This window comes from Lampris incognitus, chromosome 17, assembly GCF_029633865.1.
Source record: "Lampris incognitus isolate fLamInc1 chromosome 17, fLamInc1.hap2, whole genome shotgun sequence".
NCBI lineage: Eukaryota > Metazoa > Chordata > Actinopteri > Lampriformes > Lampridae > Lampris > Lampris incognitus.
Genome location: NC_079227.1, coordinates 275,001 through 296,076, shown reverse-complemented (window position 1 = coordinate 296,076; position 21,076 = coordinate 275,001). Strand labels below are relative to the sequence as shown.

The following is a 21,076-nucleotide window of genomic DNA, read 5'->3' as shown; positions in this document are numbered from 1 at the left end:
AATTTTGGAAGAATGTTTACATGATAAAGCAGAAAGACGGATGTGTCCAGTTATCGGCATTGGTTAGCATATGCTATCCAGCTAGCTAACAGTTCAGCTCATCTGAAACTCAGACCAGTTTATCCGCCCTACCTTGAGCGGAGAGCTGCCGCACATTGTTCACAAACTGCTCCAAGGCTGAAGCCATTATTTCATCGGTCCAAAGTGGAGGTAATTCACACTGTTTTTCATTCAAACGTCAGAGACAACTCCCGTCCGAACTGAGGCAGGGGGCCACACAGCCGCCACTTAGAATAAAATATCGCGAGATTGTCAGGAGACAACCGGTTGCAACGAGATTTACGACCCGAACATTCGATTCTTAAAGGGCCACCGGTGGTGATGATGATGATGATGATGGTTTATTTCCCAAATGTAAATAAGCAGGCTATAACATACAGATAATCCATTACCAATAATCTGAAGTGATCAACACCTCTTCTCACCTACTCTTAAGTTAGTTTATACTATACATTACAGACTCACTGCCCACTGCACTGTATATTTCACTTTCAATGTTGTGCTGCACAATACGAAGTCACCTGCTGTGAACAAGAAGAGAAAAGAGAGAAAAACACATCAAAACACATGAGAGGAAAAAAAGAAAAAGACATGCTAAGGTCATGCTGTAGAATTAATACGTCCCATTGCTACATACAACCCAAATATCCACTCGATGTCATAGAAAGGACAATACAAAATGTAATTAGGAATGTTTAGAGACAAGTGAAATTTAGACAGTTAACACAACTCTTCATCGTCCCTATATCGCTTTATAATCAGACCTTTGTACTTCTTCTTGAACTGTGTAATGTTTGTACTTTGTTTGAGTTCCATGCTCACACTGTTCCACAGTTTTACCCCACAGATTGAAATGTCCATGCTCTTCACAGTTGTACCAACACATCATTTATTGAAGTTTGATTTTCCCTCAAATGATATTCCCCTTCTCTGTCTGAGAATATTTGTTGTATAATTACTGGGTAGTAGATTGTATATTGATTTGAACATTATTTGTGCTGTGTTAAATTCTACTAAATCCCTGAACTTCAAGGCACTTGACTTTGAAAACAGCTTGTTGGTGTGTTCACGATATCCTACATTATTAACTATTCTTATGGCTCTTTTTCATAGTATACATAATGGTTGTAGGTGGTGTTGTAGGAGTTACCTCATACCTCCACACAGTAGATCAGATATGGTAAAATAAATGAACAATACAGAGTGTACAATGACTTATGGTCCAGATTGTGTCTTGCTTTTCTAATGACTGCAATGCTCTTTGCCAGCTGTGCTCGCACACATGTTATGTGAGGTTTCCATCACATTTTGTGGTCTAGTATCACACCTAGGAATTTATTTTCATATACCCTTTCTAGGCGGCACAGTGGCGCAGTGGTTAGCGCGGTTGCCTCACAGCAAGAAGGTCCTGGGTTCGAGCCCTGGGTAGTCCAACCTTGGCGGGTCATCCCGGGTCGTCCCCTGTGTGGAGTTTGCATGTTCTCCCTGTGTCTGTGTGGGTTTCCTCCAGGGACTCCAGTTTCCTCCCACAGTCCAAAGACATGTAAGTCAGGTGAATTGGCCATACTAAATTGTCCCTAGATATTAATGTGTGTGTGTGTGTGTGTGTGTGTGTGTGTGTGTGTGTGTGTGTGTGTGTGTGTGTGTGTGTGTGTGTGTGTGTGTGTGTGTGTGTGTGTGTGTGTGTGTGTGTGTGTGTGTGTGTGTGTGTGTGTTGGTGTGTGGGCCCTGTGACGGCCTGGCGGCCTGTCCAGGGTGTCTCCCCGCCTGCCGCCCAGTGACTGCTGGAATAGGCTCCAGCATCCCTGAGAACAGGATAAGCGGTTTAGCTAATGGATGGATGGAAGGATACTGTTTCTATTTGGACATTGTCTATCACTACTTTTACTTTGGTGTTTATTATATGATTTCCAAACAACACAAACTTTGTTTTGTCCAGATTTAAGGATAATTCGTTTTTGTCAAACCGTTTTAATTTTTCCATTTCTATTGTGATCACCACCAAAAGCTGCTGTAAATTCTCACCAGAACAAAATATATTTGTGTCATCCAGTAACCAGGTGTGGGCACTGAATTGTAGGCTTTCTTGTAGTCAGTCCAGGCTGTGCTCAGGTTGGTCTTTCTGGACATGTAGTCAGTCCAGGTTGTGCTCAGGTTGGTCCGTCTGGTCTTGTAGTCAGTTCAGGCTATGCTCAGGTTGGTCTGTCTGGTCTTGTAGTCAGTTCAGGCTATGCTCAGGATGGTCTTTCTGGTCTTGTAGTCAGTCCAGGCTGTGCTCAGGTTGGTCTGTCTGGTCTTGTAGTCAGTCTAGGCTGTGCTCAGGTTGGTCTGTCTGGTCTTGTAGTCAGTCCAGGCTGTTCTCAGGTTGGTCTGTCTGGTCTTGTAGTCTTGGTTGACTGCTCTATCAACTAGTAGCTGATGCTTTTACCCTCTGGTGTTGTTGTTCCGGAATTGCATTCAGGATAATCCTGACGACATGCTAACCCCAAATCAAGCATTTTTTAACGTCTCATTTTAGGGAATTTCAAAGTTAAATTCGAACATGTGTACCTTGAAACGGCTTCATTTCTGAAACTGTAAAAATTTGGGAGTTTATCATTGAAATTCTCTAAAATGACACCGTAAAAATGCTTGATTTTGGGCTTGTGAGTAGTCAGAGTTGTCCTGAATACAACCATATCAGTCACTGTCAGAACTTAGGGCGCAATGTGCTTTTAAAGCACACCAAGTTTCAGACTTATTCATTTCAACGTAAAAATTTGGGACTTTGATTTCAAAAATTTCAAAAATAATGGGGTAAAAATGCTTGATTTTGGGTTCATGTGTAGTCAGGGTTATCCTGAATACCACCATATCAGTCATTGTCAGAACTTACAGTGCAATTTTTTTTAAGCAGCCCATGTTTCAGAAATGAAGCCATTTCAAGGTGAAAATGAGAGATTTAACTTTGAAATTCTCTAAAATGATTCATTAGAAATGATTGATAATTTTGTTAGTTTGTAGTCAGGGTTATCCTGAATACACCCATAGCAGTCATTGCCATAACTTATGGAGCAATGTGTTTTTACAGCATCCTCACTTTCAGAAAGGAAAATATTTCAAGGTACAAGTGTGTAAATATAATAATAATAATAATAACTGGAGCAGAATCCTCAAAGATGGCACAGACCCAGCATGCAGGATATGTAGTCAATTCCAGGAAACCATTAACCATATCTTGGCAAGATGCCCTGAGCTGGCCAAAACTGAATACCTACAAAGACACAACAAGGCCGCGACATACCAGCACTGGAACATCTGCAAAGAATTCAACATCAAAACAAAAGAAAAATGGTACGAAGACGAGCTCCAAACAGCAACAGAAAAAGACGACCTCGCAGTCTTATGGGACATGCCAATACAGAGAGATCGTGAGATAAAGGCTAACAGACCAGACGTCATCACCAAGAACAAAAAAGAAAAAAGCTGCTTACTCATCGGCATGTCCATCCCGACTGAAAGGAACACCTCAGTGTGCCTCTTAACTTTTGGAGTGATTCTCAATTGCTGGTTCATCTAGAATAGAGTAAGTATCATCTTTCTTGCTTAAGAAGTTGCTACTAGTCTTATTCCAGCTGCTGAGTATTAATCCTTTTGTCTATACATCTGCTGCTGGTTTCTAGTGGGATCTTATTCTAGCTGTAGCTGTCTTATTCTATTTACTTACTTGTCTTATTTACTTATTCTGGCTGTAGCTGTTTTTCACCTAGTGTGCCCTTAAATATTTCTTGTTGCCTAGCTGTTTTGACTTAGTTATCATTTTAGCTTATAAATATATTCCTTGGTAACTTGCTGTTTGCAGTTTTAATAGTATTATGTGAGGTTTGATAGAGTTTTACATAAGTGACCAGTTTCTGGGCAATAGGCCTATTTTCAGTGTACCTCTTTGGCCAATTGGGTGTTAAGTGGCATGGGTGTGGCCTGCACTCATGGCAGACAATTAGCAATCAGTGTTCTTAAATCACTGCTGATAATTGGAAGCAGCTTCCAAGTGTCAGGGAAACAAGCCTAGGTTGAACAAAAGCTAGAGTGAGCAAAGGCAAGCGCGACTTTTTTCAAGCCAAGACTTCGCCAAGCATGGACTGCTCTTTTTAGATCTGGTCAGCCATCTGTATTTTGTGTACCTAGAATAGATGATGTGTTTCCTTCGCATTGCTGTCCTTTCCTCCTCCCGGGGCTGGCATAGACGTTGGGTCACTCCTAGGTGCTGTGACCCTACCAATCTCATTTATCCCACTCTCTCCACTCACGTTGAGCAAGTGGTGACGGGAGGGCTCTGGAATTACCAGTCTGCGGTGCCAAAAGCTGAGTTTATCTCAGGCTACGCATCCTTGCTCTCCCTCAACTTTCTTGCTCTAACTGAGACCTAGATCATGCCAGAAAACACTACCACACCCGCAGCTCTGTCAGATGTGTACTCTTTTTCTCACACTCCCAGAGCTGGGAGGCGGGGTGGTGGTACTGGCCTGCTGATCTCCCTGAAATGTAAATACTCTCTTGTTTCCATTCCACAGTTTTCTCTGCCCTCTTTTGAATTCCATGCTGTTACTGTCTCTTATCCAGTCAAACTCACCATCGTGGTTGTGTACCGCCCACCAGGCCCCCTTGGTGAGTTTCTGGAGGAGCTTGACACACTTGTCTCGCATGTCCCTGTTGATGACTCTGCACTTATCCTTCTCGGTAACTTCAACATGAACACTAACAAGCTAGATCCTCTTCTCTCTTTCCTCTCCTCCTTTGACCTTCACCTCTCACCCTCTCCTCCTACCCACAAGGCCGGCAACCAGCTAGACCTTATCTTTACCAGACACTGTCCTATTTCCAATCTCTCTGTTACTCCCCTCCAGCTCTCTGACCACTATTTAATGTCTTACTCTCACTCCCTCACTTCACCCCCCCTCAGCTCCTTCCCCTACCCACATGGTTTCCACCCATAGACACCTCCGCTCTCTCTCTGCCACTGATCTTTCTTCCTCTGTTACCTCTATCCTCCCTACACCTGAATCTTTCTCTCTCCTAGCCCCTGACACTGCTACTGATCTTCTTCTCTCTACCCTCTCCTCTGGACAATCTCTGTCCCCTCACCTCCAGGCCTGCACGCCCAACTCCACCTGCCCCTTGGCTGACTGACTCAGTACATACTGACAGACGGAGCCTGAGAGTGGCAGAGCGCAAATGGAGAAAAGGCAAACTCCCAGAGTACCTTCTCAACTTCCAATCTCTTCTTTCCACTTTCTCCTCCTCCCTTTCTGCTGCTAAGGCTGCCTTCTATCACTCTAAAATCCTATCCTCCACCTCTAATCCTAGGAACTCTTTGAAACCTTCTCTATACTTCTTCAACCCCCACCTCCTCCTCCTACTTCCTCCCTTCTCCCTGATGACTTCACTAACGTCTTTGACATGAAGGTAAACAACATCAGATCCTCTTTTTCTCACCACCCGGTTAGTGCTGTTTGCAATATCCCACCCTCTGCACCCTCCCTCACCTCTCCACGTCCCACCCTATCCCACCTCACTCCCCTCTCCCCCGATGAGGTTCTAAACCTCATCACATCCAGTCGCCCCACCACATGATCCCTTGACCCGGTCCCCTCCCCTCTTCTTCAGTCTATAGCACCTGAACTCCTTCCCTATCTAACCCACCTCATCAACACCTCCCTCCAGGCAGTATGCTTTCCATCTGCCTTCAAGACTGCTAGAGTCACTCCTCTTCTCAAGAAACCATCACTTAACCCCTCTGACGTCAAAAACTACAGACCGGTTTCCCTTCTACCCCTTCTATCCAAAACTCTCGAACATGCTGTCTTTAACCAACTTTCTTTGTACCTCCACCAGAACAACCTCCTGGACCCCAACCAGTCTGGGTTCAGGGTGGGTCACTTGACAGAGACAACCTTCCTTGCAGTGACAGAATCGCTGCACTCTGCGAGAGCAAACTCTCTCTCCTCTGTCCTGATACTCCTGTACCTGTCAGCTGCGTTCGACACAGTGAACCACCAGATCCTCCTCCTCTAAACCCACGATGGGCTGGGTGTCACAGGCTCTACACTCTCAATGTTTGCAACCTACCTGACGGGTCGCTCCTACCAAGTGACATGGAGGGGATCTGTGCCGGAGCCTCGCATACTGACTACAGGCATTCCACAGGGTTCAGTTCTGGGTCCTCTGCTTTTCTCCCTGTACAGAACATCCCTGGGTTCTGTTATTCGCTCACATGACTTCTCTTACCATTGTTATGCCGATGACACCCAGCTGATCTTGTCCTTTCCTCCCTCTGACACACATTGCTGCGTGCTTGACTGACATCTTAGAGTGGATGGCGACACACCACCTGAAGCTCAATCTGGAAAAGACAGAGCTGATGTTCCTCCCGGGAAAAATCTGCCCACACCGAGACCTGACCATCACCATTGACAACACCGTGGTGATGCCAACTCAGAATGTGAGGAATCTGGCTGTGATCCTGGACAACCAACTGTCATTTGCTGAAAACGTTGCATCGGTTGCTCGCTCCTGTGGATTTCTCCTCTATAACATCAGGAGGATTGGCCCATTCCTCACCAATGAGACGGCACAGGTGCTCATCCAGGCTCTGGTCATCTCCCGACTGGACTACGGCAACTCCCTCCTTGCTGGCGCCCCAGCGTCGGCCATCAGACCTCTGGTGCTTGTTCAGAAAGCTGCAGCTCATCTGGTGTTCAACCGCCCTAAGTTCTCCCACACAACTCCCCTTCTCATGTCCCTACACTGGCTCCCAGTAACTGCTAACATCCATTTTAAGACACTGGTGCTAGCCTACAGGGCAGTTAAAGGAACAGCTCCTTCCTATCTCCAGGCCATGGTCAAGCCCTACACCCCCGCCCGACCACTTCGCTCTGCTGCCTTGGGATGCCTGGTTGCCCCATCACTCAGGCGCCCTTGCTGCCGATCGACTCAGTCACGGCTCTTTTCTGTCCTGGCCCCACAGTGGTGGAATGAACTCCCCACTGATGTCAGGACAGCAGAGTTGTTGCCCATCTTTCGGCGCAGGTTGAAAACTCACCTCTTTAAGAACTACTACCCTTTTACATGTTCTTAGCACTTATTGTATTCAGTCGTTAAAAAAGAATCTGTCTTGCACTTGTAGTGTAGCACGGGTTTTGCTCTTAGATGCTTGTTTAGATGCACTTATGACCTCTGGTGACTAGTAGTTCTCCTGATTTCCTACGTTAAATGCACTTATTGTAAGTTGCTTTGGATAAAAGCATTGGCTAAATGACCGTAATGTAATGTAATAGACTTCTATCTCATTCTAACCCTAGGCCCAAGGAATGGGCCTCGTTATTATGTTGTATTATGGCATGAAGTTAATGGAAATTTGTATAGTAATAATAATAATAACAATAGTAATAATAATAATAATAATAGTAATAATAATAATAATAATAATAATAGTAATAATAATTGCCTGGCAGCCTGTCCAGGGTGTCTCCCCGCCTGCCACCCAATGACTGCTGGGATAGGCTCCAGCATTCCCATGACCCTGAGAGCAGGATAAGCGGTTTGGATAATGAATGGATGAATGGATACTGTTTCTATTTGGACATTGTCTATCACTACTTTTACTTTGGTGTTTATTATATGATTTCCAAACAACACAAACTTTGTTTTGTCCAGTAATAATAATAATAATAAAATGTACATTCAAAAAAGGAAAACTTACCACCACCGAAAACATCCAAATTGACCTAGACACCACCATCCAGGACCTAGAACAAGAAGGCACATACAAATACCTTGGGATGAATGAAGGGGACGGGAAACAACATGCCAAAATGAAAGAAAAGATCAGAAAGGAGTACTACCGAAGAATACGAATGGTAACAAAATCCAAACTCAATGCATCCAACCGAATGGAAGCCATCAACACCCTGGCTACACCAATCGTAACTTACAGCTTCAACATCGTCGACTAGAAACTAGAAGAGATCAGGAAACTAGATAGAAAAACAAGAAAAATACTCACCTTAGAGAGGATGCACCACCCAAAATCAGATGTGGATAGATTGTACCTCCCCAGAAACAAGGGTGGCAGGGATCTAATCCAACTGGAAACTGCCTACAAAACAACAACAATAGGCCTAGATACTTACCTTAACACCAGAAATGACCCGCTTCTCATGATTGTTAGAGAGCATGAAAAACAAAACAAAAAGAACTCCGTAGCTAACCAAGCCGCAATGCTCAGAAGAGAGCTCCACCTCCCTGAAACACCGCAACCTGAAAATGAAGCTCCAACCATCCACGCCCAAAAAGTCCAACAAAAAGCAAAGTGTCACGCCCAAGAACAAATTAAACAAAAATGGGAAGGGAAACAAATACACAGGCAATACCCAATAAGAGTAGGTGAGAAAGATGTAGACCAACATGTGACCAACCAATGGCTCAAAACAGCTGGGCTGAAATCCCAAACAGAGGGCTTTATCATCACTGCCCAAGACCAGGCCATCAAGACCAATTACTACCTCAGCAAGATCCTCAAAGATGGCACAGACCCAGCATGCAGGATATGTGGTCAATTCCAGGAAACCATTGACCATATGGTGGCAGGGTGCCCTGAGCTGGCCAGAACTGAATACCTACAAAGACACAACAAGGCCGCCACATACCTGCACTGGAACATCTGCAAAGAATTCAACATCAACACAAAAGACAAACGGTACGAGCACGAGCCCCAAACAGTAACAGAAAAAGACGGCATCACCATCTTATGGGACATGCCAGTACAGACAGATCATGAGATAAAGGCCAACAGACCAGACATCATCATCAAGAACAAAAAAGAAAATAGCTGCATACTCATCGACATGTCCATCCCGACTGAAATGAACACCTCAGTAAAAGTAACTGAAAACTGTCCAAATATAAAGACCTTGAAATCGAGATTGAACGAATGTGGGGAATGAAAACCACAACAATACCAGTAGTGATAGGAGCCCTGGGACTTGTAAAAAAAAAGGGATGGAGAAATACACCTAACGGATCCCGAGTAACATCAGAATACAAGAACTACAGAAGATCACACTACTTAGAACATCTCATATCCTAAGAAAGGCACTATCCATAAATAGACTTCTACCTCATTCTAACCCTAGGCCCAAGGAATGGACCTGGTTATTATGTTGTATTGTGGCATGAAGTTAAAGGAAATTTGTATAATAATAATAATAATAATGATAATAATAACACCACCAGTGGTCATTGGAGCTCTAGGACTCATGAAGAAGGGAATGGAAAAGTTCACCAACAATTTCCCAGGCAACATCAAAATCTATGTAGTCCAGAAGATCGCCCTACTCAGAACAGCCCACATGTTACGACGAGTACTGTTAATCAAGTGACATCTGCCCTATAGTGCCTTAGGTCCATAGTTTGGACCCAGCTCTACAGGATATAAAACAGGAAACGTGTAAGAAATAATAATAATTTTTACATTTATATAGAACTTTATCGAGACACCCAAAGTGCTTAATATGTGATTTTGTCTAAAACTGTACAGTAAAATAACAGTTCTCATGGTTTTATTTAGGATCATGTTGAACAGGATTCCATTAACATTTTCACCAAACCTGCTAAAGAAAGAAAATATGACTGTGCAAATATGAGGAAAATGTGGTTCTAATAATGTAATCTGAGCTGAAATTTTCCCTTTAATTTTCTCAAAAACCTGTACAGTAAATTAATTCCAAGGTCGTCTTGAACAGGGTTCATTTGGGTATTTCAGCTATCGTCCTAAAAACATAATATAGAATAAACTAGAAAAACCCCGCTACAATGTAGCGGTTTGGTTATCCACCCGTCTAAATCTCCCTCCTCTTCATCCTGCCAGCTAACCGCCTTCCCCCTGCCCCTAAACCCCCCCACACCAACTCCCTCCCCCCAAATGCTCAGAATCATCTGAAATGCCGAGAAAAGTGGTTTTTAGCCATTTTTAGAAAATGCATAATTATGCATAATTATCATAATTATATTTTAATTTTCTGCTATTTTTCTGGTCCTCTCTGGAACAATACCTACCACCTCCAAAAAAATTAGGATCATAAGTGCATTTTTTGAAAAATGCATATATTTTTTATAATGCCAAAACATTTAAGTCCCAGAAATTTTTTTTATGTAGGTGAAAAAAATCAAAGATGCTCAGAATCATCTGAAATGCCGAGAAAAGTGGTTTTTAGCCATTTTTAGAAAAATGCATATTTTGCATATTTATGCATAATTATGCATAATTTTAATTTTCTGGGATTTTTCCCTTACTCTCTGAGACAATACCTACCACCTCCAAAAAGAATTAGGATCCTAAGTGCTTTAGTTTTCGGTCCCACTATCTACACTAACTAACACACACACGCATTACGAAAATCTATGAGTAGATGACGGTTCAGACATGGAGAATGGTATGTAACGTGAGATAACTTTTTGGCCTCTCCGGGCAGCCGTACCGTAGCAGTGCGAATAGACGCGCATCAAAATCCAAGCGGCGGCTGGCTTGAGCGGGTTTTCGCAGACGACGGCTCAGTTGGCCGTACCCGTGGTGTTTAGTACATTGTGTTCTGTGGCTTCCAGCCCAGTGGTGTGGTAGGGGAGGAGAACATCTGCAGTGTGGTAGGGGAGGAGAACATCTGCAGTGTGATAGGGGAGGAGAACATCGACAGAACACAGCGCTGGCTGCAGCGCATGCTGCAGGAAGTACAAGTGAAGACACGGCATTACAGCGCGCGCGGATTACCCGCTGGGTATTTGTTTACTTTGTTGCAGTGCGACCCGGTGTTGGCGTGTGAGCTGCAGCAGGCGGGGGTCCCGCAATGGAAAGTTCAGATGCAACTAAACACAGATTGTCACTGAAGTAACGTGTGGACTGCAGAAACATGCATTCGTGTCAGCTGAGCATTATGGTGCTGGATCGCTTCGGCCATTGACTGGACCATCGATAGTGTTGTCACGGTTTAAACTATCACGGTTTTCAGTGTTCATCTTTCAGTTCTGTGCACGAGGGTCAACGATGTCTGCGGTGTCCGGGATAACACGCCTGCTCGGGAAGAACAAAATGTTACTTCGTGCTCCATTTCACTGGGTGTCCGCAAACATGTCGATCTCCTGCCCGGGTCCGAGACTGCGGGTCCTGGTTGACATGGACGGGGTCCTGGCCGACTTCGAGGGGGGGTTCCTGAAGAAATACCGGGCCAGATACCCGAACGAGCCCTTCATCCCTCTGGACGACAGGAGGGGGTTCTGGGTCTCTACGCAATATGGACGCCTCAGGAGTGACTTGTGTGTGAGTGACATGACTGCACCCTGACTGTATACATGATACAGTATATATGATATACTATATCATATATACTGTATATAAGATACAGGATACATGATATAGTATATATGATATATGTGACTGTATATAGGATATAGTATATGATATATGATATATCCTATATATATGATATAGTATATAAGATACAGTATATATGATATATTTGATGCAGTATATATGATGTAGTATATATGATACAGTATACATGATGTAGTATATATGACTATATAGGACACAGTATATATTATATTATATGTGTGTGTGTTTGTGTGTGTGACTGTATATATGATATAGTATATATGATATACATGATACAGCATATATGATATTATATATATATATATATATATATATATATATATATATATATATATATATATATATATATATGACTGTAGCCTATATATGACACAGTATACACTCACCGGCCACTTTATTAGGCACACCTGTCCAACTGCTCGTTAACGCAAATTTCTAATCAGCCAATCACATGGCAGCAACTCAATGCATTTAGGCATGTAGACATGGTCAAGACGATCTGCTGCAGTTCAAACCGAGCATCAGAATGGGAAAGAAAGGTGATTTAAGTGACTTTGAATGTGGCATGGTTGTTGGTGCCAGACGGGCTGGTCTGAGTATTTCAGAAACTGCTGATCTACTGGGATTTTCACGCACAACCATCTCTAGGGTTTACAGAGAATGGTCCGAAAAAGAGAAAATATCCAGTGAGCGGCAGTTCTGTGGGCGAAAATGCCTTGTTGATGCCAGAGGTCAGAGGAGAATGGCCAGACTGGTTCGAGCTGACAGAAAGGCAACAGTAACTCAAATAACCACTCATTACAACCGAGGTATGCAGAAGAGCATCTCTGAACGCACAACACGTTGAACCTTGAGGCAGATGGGCTACAGCAGCAGAAGACCACACCGGGTGCCACTCCTGTCAGCTAAGAACAGGAAACGGAGGCTACAATTCGCACAGGCTCACCAAAATTGGACAATAGAAGATTGGAAAAACGTTGCCTGGTCTGATGAGTCTCGATTTCTGCTGCGACATTCGGATGGTAGGGTCAGAATTTGGCGTCAACAACATGAAAGCATGGATCCATCCTGCCTTGTATCAACGGTTCAGGCTGGTGGTGGTGGTGTAATGGTGTGGGGGATATTTTCTTGGCACACTTTGGGCCCCTTAGTACCAATTGAGCATCGTCTCAACGCCACAGCCTACCTGAGTATTGTTGCTGACCATGTCCATCCCTTTATGACCACAGTGTTCCCATCTTCTGATGGCTACTTCCAGCAGGATAACGCGCCATGTCATAAAGCTCGAATCATCTCAGACTGGTTTCTTGAACATGACAATGAGTTCACTGTACTCAAATGGCCTCCACAGTCATCAGATCTCAATCCAATAGAGCACCTTTGGGACGTGGTGGACCGGGAGATTCGCATCATGGATGTGCAGCCGACAAATCTGCAGCAACTGCGTGATGCCATCATGTCAATATGGACCAAACTCTCTGAGGAATGTTTCCAGTACCTTGTTGAATCTATGCCACGAAGAATTAAGGCAGTTCTGAAGGCAAAAGGGGGTCCAACCCGGTACTAGCAAGGTGTACCTAATAAAGTGGCCAGTGAGTGTATATATAATATAGTGCATATGTTATAGTATAATGTATGATATACGTGCAGTGGTGGGCTGTGCTTTGTTGACCCTGCTGGCTACATATGCTGCTAATGCACGTCCCAGTGAGCATGTGCAGCTGTGCGCCATCTGTATGTGGATGCGCTTAACTAAACCTGTCCTGGGTATGTGGATTCATACAGTGCACCTCTTTATGCCCTGTAATGGTCACCTTCAGTCATTCAGAATCACATGTCCAACCTCTGCTACACACACCATATATCACTGACACACGCCAAAGCAAACACACCACCATATTACACTGCTTTTGATAAGATGCGCGTGCATGTGTGTGTGTGTGTGTGTGTGTGTGTGTGTGTGTGTGTGTGTGTGTGTGTGTGTGTGTGTGTGCGTGTGTGTGTGTGTGTTGACTCTAGGAGAAGGCTATTAGCATATGGGAGTCCAAGAACTTCTTCATAGAGCTCGAACCCTTGCCAGGAGGAGTGGAAGCTGTGAAGGAAATGGCCAAGATGGACAAGTAGGTGTGAGTCCTCCCAGACAAGTCATGGGTCACTGGCATGTCATAAAAACAATGGTATGGACAAACACCAGACAAGTTGTGGTACCCTAATAATCCATAAAATGTGACACGTTAAAACCATGTACAAGTCTTCAAGATAGAAGTAAGTAAATATAGCTCTAAATTCATACAAACATGTACAGAACTTCTCTGGTTTGGACCTGACCGAGTTGAAGATCTTCATACGAGGTAAGAAAACATGAGTCGTAGGGAATGATGTCGAGGTAGAGTCCTAGTGAATGTAATGCACATGATGTCGAGCTAGAGTCCTAGTGAATGTAATGCACATGATGTCGAGCTAGAGTCCTAGTGAATGTAGTGCACATGATGTCGAGCTAGAGTCCTAGTGAATGTAATGCACATGATGTCGAGCTAGAGTCCTAGTGAATGTAGTGCACATGATGTTGAGCTAGATCCTAGTGAATGTAGTGCACATGATGTCGAGCTAGAGTCCTAGTGAATGTAATGCACATGATGTCGAGCTAGAGTCCTAGTGAATGTAGTGCACATGATGTTGAGCTAGATCCTAGTGAATGTAGTGCACATGGCGATCAGAGCATGTCTGATTGTGATTGTGATTAGTCAGCACTTCATGTCCACTAGAGCTGGGCGATAAATTGATGTAATATCAACATGATGATGATGGGCGACCAGGTGCGTTGTGGTAACACGGTGATATATCTGACATTTTGTCATTCCCTGCTCTGACAGGCTGCAGTACTGTACAGCCAGACTGTTTTCTAAACTGACAGGCTGCAGTACTGTACAGCCTGACTTATTTTCTGGACTGACAGCCTGCAGTACTTTACAGCCAGACTGTTCCCTGGATTCATTCCACTGTTCTGGTGACATGAACCATGACTGTCTCTACTTGCTTGTCATCGTGTCCACATTACTCATGGTCATCTACTATCATCTTCTGTTGAGTACATCTCTCATGAAAGAACCAGTACTCGTCCACTGAACATCACCACATTATTCATACATGTAGTCGGTCACAAAAACCATGATATCACAAATGTCGTGATATTTGATTTGACAACATCACCCAAGAGGGAAATGCAAAAGACAAAGAGTAGTGTAGTATCTGATAGACAAGCTCATGTTGATGCTCAATAATCTAGATAAGAACATCACAGAAGGTGAATCAGTTCATCAGGACACACCGTTTACTGACAGAAACGTTTCATCATCATCTAAGTGACTTCTTCAGTCTCACCTGACTGCAGGTGTCCCCACCCTTATAAACAATACAGAGACTGCAGGTGTACCCACCCTTATAAACAATACAGAGACTGCAGGTGTCCCACCCTTATAAACAACGCAGTGATTGCTGGTGTCCCCACCCTTGTAAACAATATAGTGATTGCAGGTGTCCCCACCCTTATAAACAATACAGTGACTGCAGGTGTCCCCACCCTGATAAACAATATAGTGATTGCAGGTGTCCCGACTCTTATAAACAATACAGTGACTGCAGGTGTCCCCACCCTGATAAACAATACAGTGACTGCAGGTGTCCCCACCCTGATAAACAATATAGTGATTGCAGGTGTCCCGACTCTTATAAACAATACAGTGACTGCAGGTGTCCCCACCCTGATAAACAATATAGTGATTGCAGGTGTCCCCACCCTTATAAACAATACAGTGACTGCAGGTGTCCCCACCCTGATAAACAATATAGTGATTGCAGGTGTCCCGACTCTTATAAACAATACAGTGACTGCAGGTGTCCCCACCCTGATAAACAATACAGTGACTGCAGTTGTCCCCACCCTTATAAACAATACATTGACTGCAGGTGTCCCCACACTTATAAACAACACAGTGACATAACAACCCAAACCAACCATATGCAAATATGGGTGTGACCATTTAGTAGAGTTACAATGGCCATGTGTACTATTCACAAAGGTTTGGGGAATAGCTGCAATCACAGCATTGTAAGATGGTGACAGATGAATGTTTACAACCCCCCCCCCCCAGTTCAGGGATGATCGTTACCTCTTCACATTGATGGGTTCTTTGACTCCCCGTTCAAACCAGCATTCCTCCCTATCAAGGATGTGCAAATCCTCATCCCTGAAAGAGTGGCCACTGGCCTGTACATGGTGTGGACTCTGGAGTCCTGGCCTGATGTGTTAGCCCTGTGTTGTACTGTATTGTTTATAAGGGTGGGGACACCTGCAGCCACTGTATTGTTTATAAGGGTGGGGACACCTGCAGCCACTGTATTGTTTATAAGGGTGGGGACACCTGCAATCAATGTATTGTTTATAAGGGTGGGACACCTGCAGTCAGTTGAGACTAAAGAGGTCACTTAGATGATGATGAAACATATCTGTCAGTAAACATTGTATCCATATAAACTGATTCAACCTTCTGTGACTCAACTGAAGCGCTTGATAGCAGGACATTAATAAGGTCTGGACATGTCGTGTAGGACAGAGTCAATGTGTTTGTCTGTGTTAAAGCTCTTGACGTCTTCTGGTCATCTGCACTAAGAGTGAAGAGTGAATGGTGTGCAAAGCATTTCTAAGAACTAAGAAAAGAAAAAAGTCTGCTTACTGGTTTAGTCCACCTGCCAATAACATTTCATCCTTACATGCAGTTCAGGAAGGAAGACCAACATCAGAATAATGATAAACAACATCTTACATGCAGTTCAGGAAGGAACACCAACATCAATATAATGATAAACAACATCTTACATGCAGTTCAGGAAGGAAGACCAACCTCAGAATAATGATAAACACCATCTTACATGCAGTTCAGGAAGGAAGACCAACATCAGAATAATGATAAACAACATCTTACATGCAGTTCAGGAAGGAAGACCAACATCAATATAATGATAAACACCATCTTACATGCAGTCCAGGAAGGAAGACCAACATCAGAATAATGATAAACACCATCTTACATGCAGTTCAGGAAGGAAGACCAACATCAATATAATGATAAACACCATCTTACATGCAGTTCAGGAAGGAAGACCAACATCAGAATAATGATAAACACCATCGTCCATGCAGTTCAGAAAGGAAGACCAACATCAGAATAATGATAAACACCATCTTACATGCAGTTAAGGAAGGAAGACCAACATCAGAATAATGATAAACACCATCTTACATGCAGTTCAGGAAGGATGACCAACATCAGAATAATGATAAACAACATCTTACATGCAGTTCAGGAAGGAAGACCAACATCAGAATAATGATAAACAACATCTTACATGCAGTTCAGGAAGGAACACCAACATCAGAATAATGATAAACAACATCTTACATGCAGTTCAGGAAGGAAGACCAACATCAGAATAATGATAAACACCATCTTACATGCAGTTCAGGAAGGAAGACCAACATCAGAATAATGATAAACACCATCTTACATGCAGTTCAGGAAGGAAGACCAACATAAGAATAATGATAGACACCATCTTACATGCAGTTCAGGAAGGAAGACCAACATCAATATAATGATAAACACCATCTTACATGCAGTTCAGGAAGGAAGACCAACATCAATATAATGATAAACACCATCTTACATGCAGTTCAGGAAGGAAGACCAACATCAGAATAATGATAAACAACATCTTACATGCAGTTCAGGAAGGAAGACCAACATCAGAATAATGATAAACAACATCTTACATGCAGTTCAGGAAGGAAGACCAACATCAGAATAATGATAAACACCATCTTACATGCAGTTCAGGAAGGAAGACCAACATCAGAATAATGATAAACACCATCTTACATGCAGTTCAGGAAGGAAGACCAACATCAGAATAATGATAAACACCATCTTACATGCAGTTCAGGAAGGAAGACCAACATCAGAATAAGGATAAACACCATCTTACATGCAGTTCAGGAAGGAAGACCAACATCAGAATAATGATAAACAACATCTTACATGCAGTTCAGGAAGGAAGACCAACATCAGAATAATGATAAACAACATCTTACATGCAGTTCAGGAAGGAACACCAACATCAGAATAATGATAAACACCATCGTCCATGCAGTTCAGGAAGGAAGACCAACATCAGAATAATGATAAACACCATCTTACATGCAGTTCAGGAAGGAAGACCGACATCAGAATAATGATAAACACCATCTTACATGCAGTTCAGGAAGGAAGACCAACATCAGAATAAGGATAAACACCATCTTACATGCAGTTCAGGAAGGAAGACCAACATCAGAATAATGATAAACAACATCTTACATGCAGTTCAGGAAGGAAGACCAACATCAGAATAATGATAAACACCATCTTACATGCAGTTCAGGAAGGAAGACCAACATCAGAATAATGATAAACACCATCGTCCATGCAGTTCAGGAAGGAAGACCAACATCAGAATAATGATAAACACCATCTTACATGCAGTTCAGGAAGGAAGACCAACATCAGAATAATGATAAACACCATCTTACATGCAGTTCAGGAAGGAAGACCATCATCAGAATAATGATAAACACCATCTTACATGCAGTTCAGGAAGGAAGACCAACATCAGAATAATGATAAACACCATCTTACATGCAGTTCAGGAAGGAAGACCAACATCAGAATAAGGATAAACACCATCTTACATGCAGTTCAGGAAGGAAGACCAACATCAGAATAATGATAAACAACATCTTACATGCAGTTCAGGAAGGAAGACCAACATCAGAATAATGATAAACAACATCTTACATGCAGTTCAGGAAGGAACACCAACATCAATATAATGATAAACACCATCTTACATGCAGTTCAGGAAGGAAGACCAACATCAGAATAATGATAGACACCATCTTACATGCAGTTCAGGAAGGAAGACCAACATCAATATAATGATAAACACCATCTTACATGCAGTTCAGGAAGGAAGACCAACATCAGAATAATGGTAAACACCATCTTACATGCAGTTCAGGAAGGAAGACCAACATCAGATAATGATAAACACCATCTTACATGCAGTTCAGGAAGGAAGACCAACATCAATATAATGATAAACACCATCTTACATGCAGTTCAGGAAGGAAGACCAACATCAGAATAATGATAAACACCATCTTACATGCAGTTCAGGAAGGAAGACCAACATCAGAATAATGATAGACACCATCTTACATGCAGTTCAGGAAGGAAGACCAACCTCAGAATAATGATAAACACCATCTTACATGCAGTTCAGGAAGGAAGACCAACATCAATATAATGATAAACACCATCTTACATGCAGTTCAGGAAGGAAGACCAACATCAATATAATGATAAACACCATCTTACATGCAGTTCAGGAAGGAAGACCAACATCAGAATAATGATAAACACCATCTTACATGCAGTTCAGGAAGGAAGACCCAACATCAATAAATGATAAATACCATCTTACATGCAGTTCAGGAAGGAAGACCAACCTCAGAATAATGATAAACACCATCTTACATGCAGTTCAGGAAGGAAGACCAACATCAGAATAATGGTAAACACCATCTTACATGCAGTTCAGGAAGGAAGACCAACATCAGAATAATGATAAACACCATCGTCCATGCAGTTCAGGAAGGAAGACCAACATCAGAATAATGATAAACACCATCTTACATGCAGTTCAGGAAGGAAGACCAACATCAGAATAATGATAAACACCATCTTACATGCAGTTCAGGAAGGAACACCAACATCAATATAATGATAAACACCATCTTACATGCAGTTCAGGAAGGAAGACCAACATCAGAATAAGGATAAACACCATCGTCCATGCAGTTCAGGAAGGAAGACCAACATCAGAATAATGATAAACACCATCTTACATGCAGTTCAGGAAGGAAGACCAACATCAGAATAATGATAAACACCATCTTACATGCAGTTCAGGAAGGAAGACCAACATCAGAATAATGATAAACACCATCTTACATGCAGTTCAGGAAGGAAGACCAACATCAGAATAATGATAAACACCATCTTACATGCAGTTCAGGAAGGAAGACCAACATCAATATAATGATAAACACCATCTTACATGCAGTTCAGGAAGGAAGACCAACATCAGAATAATGATAAACACCATCTTACATGCAGTTCAGGAAGGAAGACCAACATCAGAATAATGATAAACACCATCTTACATGCAGTTCAGGAAGGAACACCAACATCAATATAATGATAAACACCATCTTACATGCAGTTCAGGAAGGAAGACCAACATCAGAATAATGATAAACACCATCGTCCATGCAGTTCAGGAAGGAAGACCAACATCAGAATAATGATAAACACCATCGTCCATGCAGTTCAGGAAGGAAGACCAACATCAGAATAATGATAAACACCATCTTACATGCAGTTCAGGAAGGAAGACCAACATCAGAATAATGATAAACACCATCTTACATGCAGTTCAGGAAGGAAGACCAACATCAGAATAATGATAAACACCATCGTCCATGCAGTTCAGGAAGGAAGACCAACATCAGAATAATGATAAACACCATCTTACATGCAGTTCAGGAAGGAAGACCAACATCAGAATAATGATAAACACCATCTTACATGCAGTTCAGGAAGGAAGACCAACATCAGAATAATGATAAACACCATCTTACATGCAGTTCAGGAAGGAAGACCAACATCAGAATAATGATAAACAACATCTTACATGCAGTTCAGGAAGGAAGACCAACATCAATATAATGATAAACACCATCTTACATGCAGTTCAGGAAGGAAGACCCAACATCAATATAATGATAAACACCATCTTACATGCAGTTCAGGAAGGAAGACCAACATCAGAATAATGATAAACACCATCTTACATGCAGTTCAGGAAGGAAGACCAACATCAGATAATGATAAACACCATCTTACATGCAGTTCAGGAAGGAAGACCAACATCAGAATAAGGATAAACACCATCTTACATGCAGTTCAGGAAGGAAGACCAACATCAGAATAATGATAAACACCATCTTACATGCAGTTCAGGAAGGAAGACCAACATCAGAATAATGATAAACACCATCTTACATGCAGTTCAGGAAGGAAGACCAACATCAGAATAAGGATAAACACCATCTTACATGCAGTTCAGGAAGGAAGACCAACATCAGAATAATGATAAACACCATCTTACATGCAGTTCAGGAAGGAAGACCAACATCAGAATAAGGATAAACACCATCTTACATGCAGTTCAGGAAGGAAGACCAACATCAGAATAATGATAAACAACATCTTACATGCAGTTCAGGAAGGAAGACCAACATCAGAATAATGATAAACAACATCTTACATGCAGTTCAGGAAGGAAGACCAACATCAATATAATGATAAACACCATCTTACATGCAGTTCAGGAAGGAAGACCCAACATCAATATAATGATAAACACCATCTT

At 42.4% G+C, this 21,076-nt stretch overlaps 2 protein-coding genes across 2 annotated transcripts in view; one reads left to right on the top strand and one right to left on the bottom strand.

Moving 5' to 3' along the window:
* Positions 1-357, bottom strand: part of cops3 (COP9 signalosome subunit 3) — a 32,807-nt gene extending 32,450 nt beyond the window's left edge. Inside the window, exon 1 of the mRNA XM_056297039.1 lies at positions 133-357. Coding sequence (XP_056153014.1) covers positions 133-187 — 55 coding nt within the window. The 5' untranslated portion in view covers positions 188-357. The remainder of the gene's footprint in view (positions 1-132) is intronic.
* A 10,151-nt stretch (positions 358-10,508) lies between these two features.
* LOC130127840 (5'(3')-deoxyribonucleotidase, mitochondrial-like) overlaps positions 10,509-21,076 on the top strand; it is a 13,816-nt gene continuing 3,248 nt past the window's right edge. Inside the window, exons 1-4 of the mRNA XM_056297561.1 lie at positions 10,509-10,532; positions 10,702-10,830; positions 11,117-11,410; positions 13,505-13,605. Of these exons, the coding sequence (XP_056153536.1) occupies positions 10,509-10,532; positions 10,702-10,830; positions 11,117-11,410; positions 13,505-13,605 (548 nt within the window). The remainder of the gene's footprint in view (positions 10,533-10,701; positions 10,831-11,116; positions 11,411-13,504; positions 13,606-21,076) is intronic.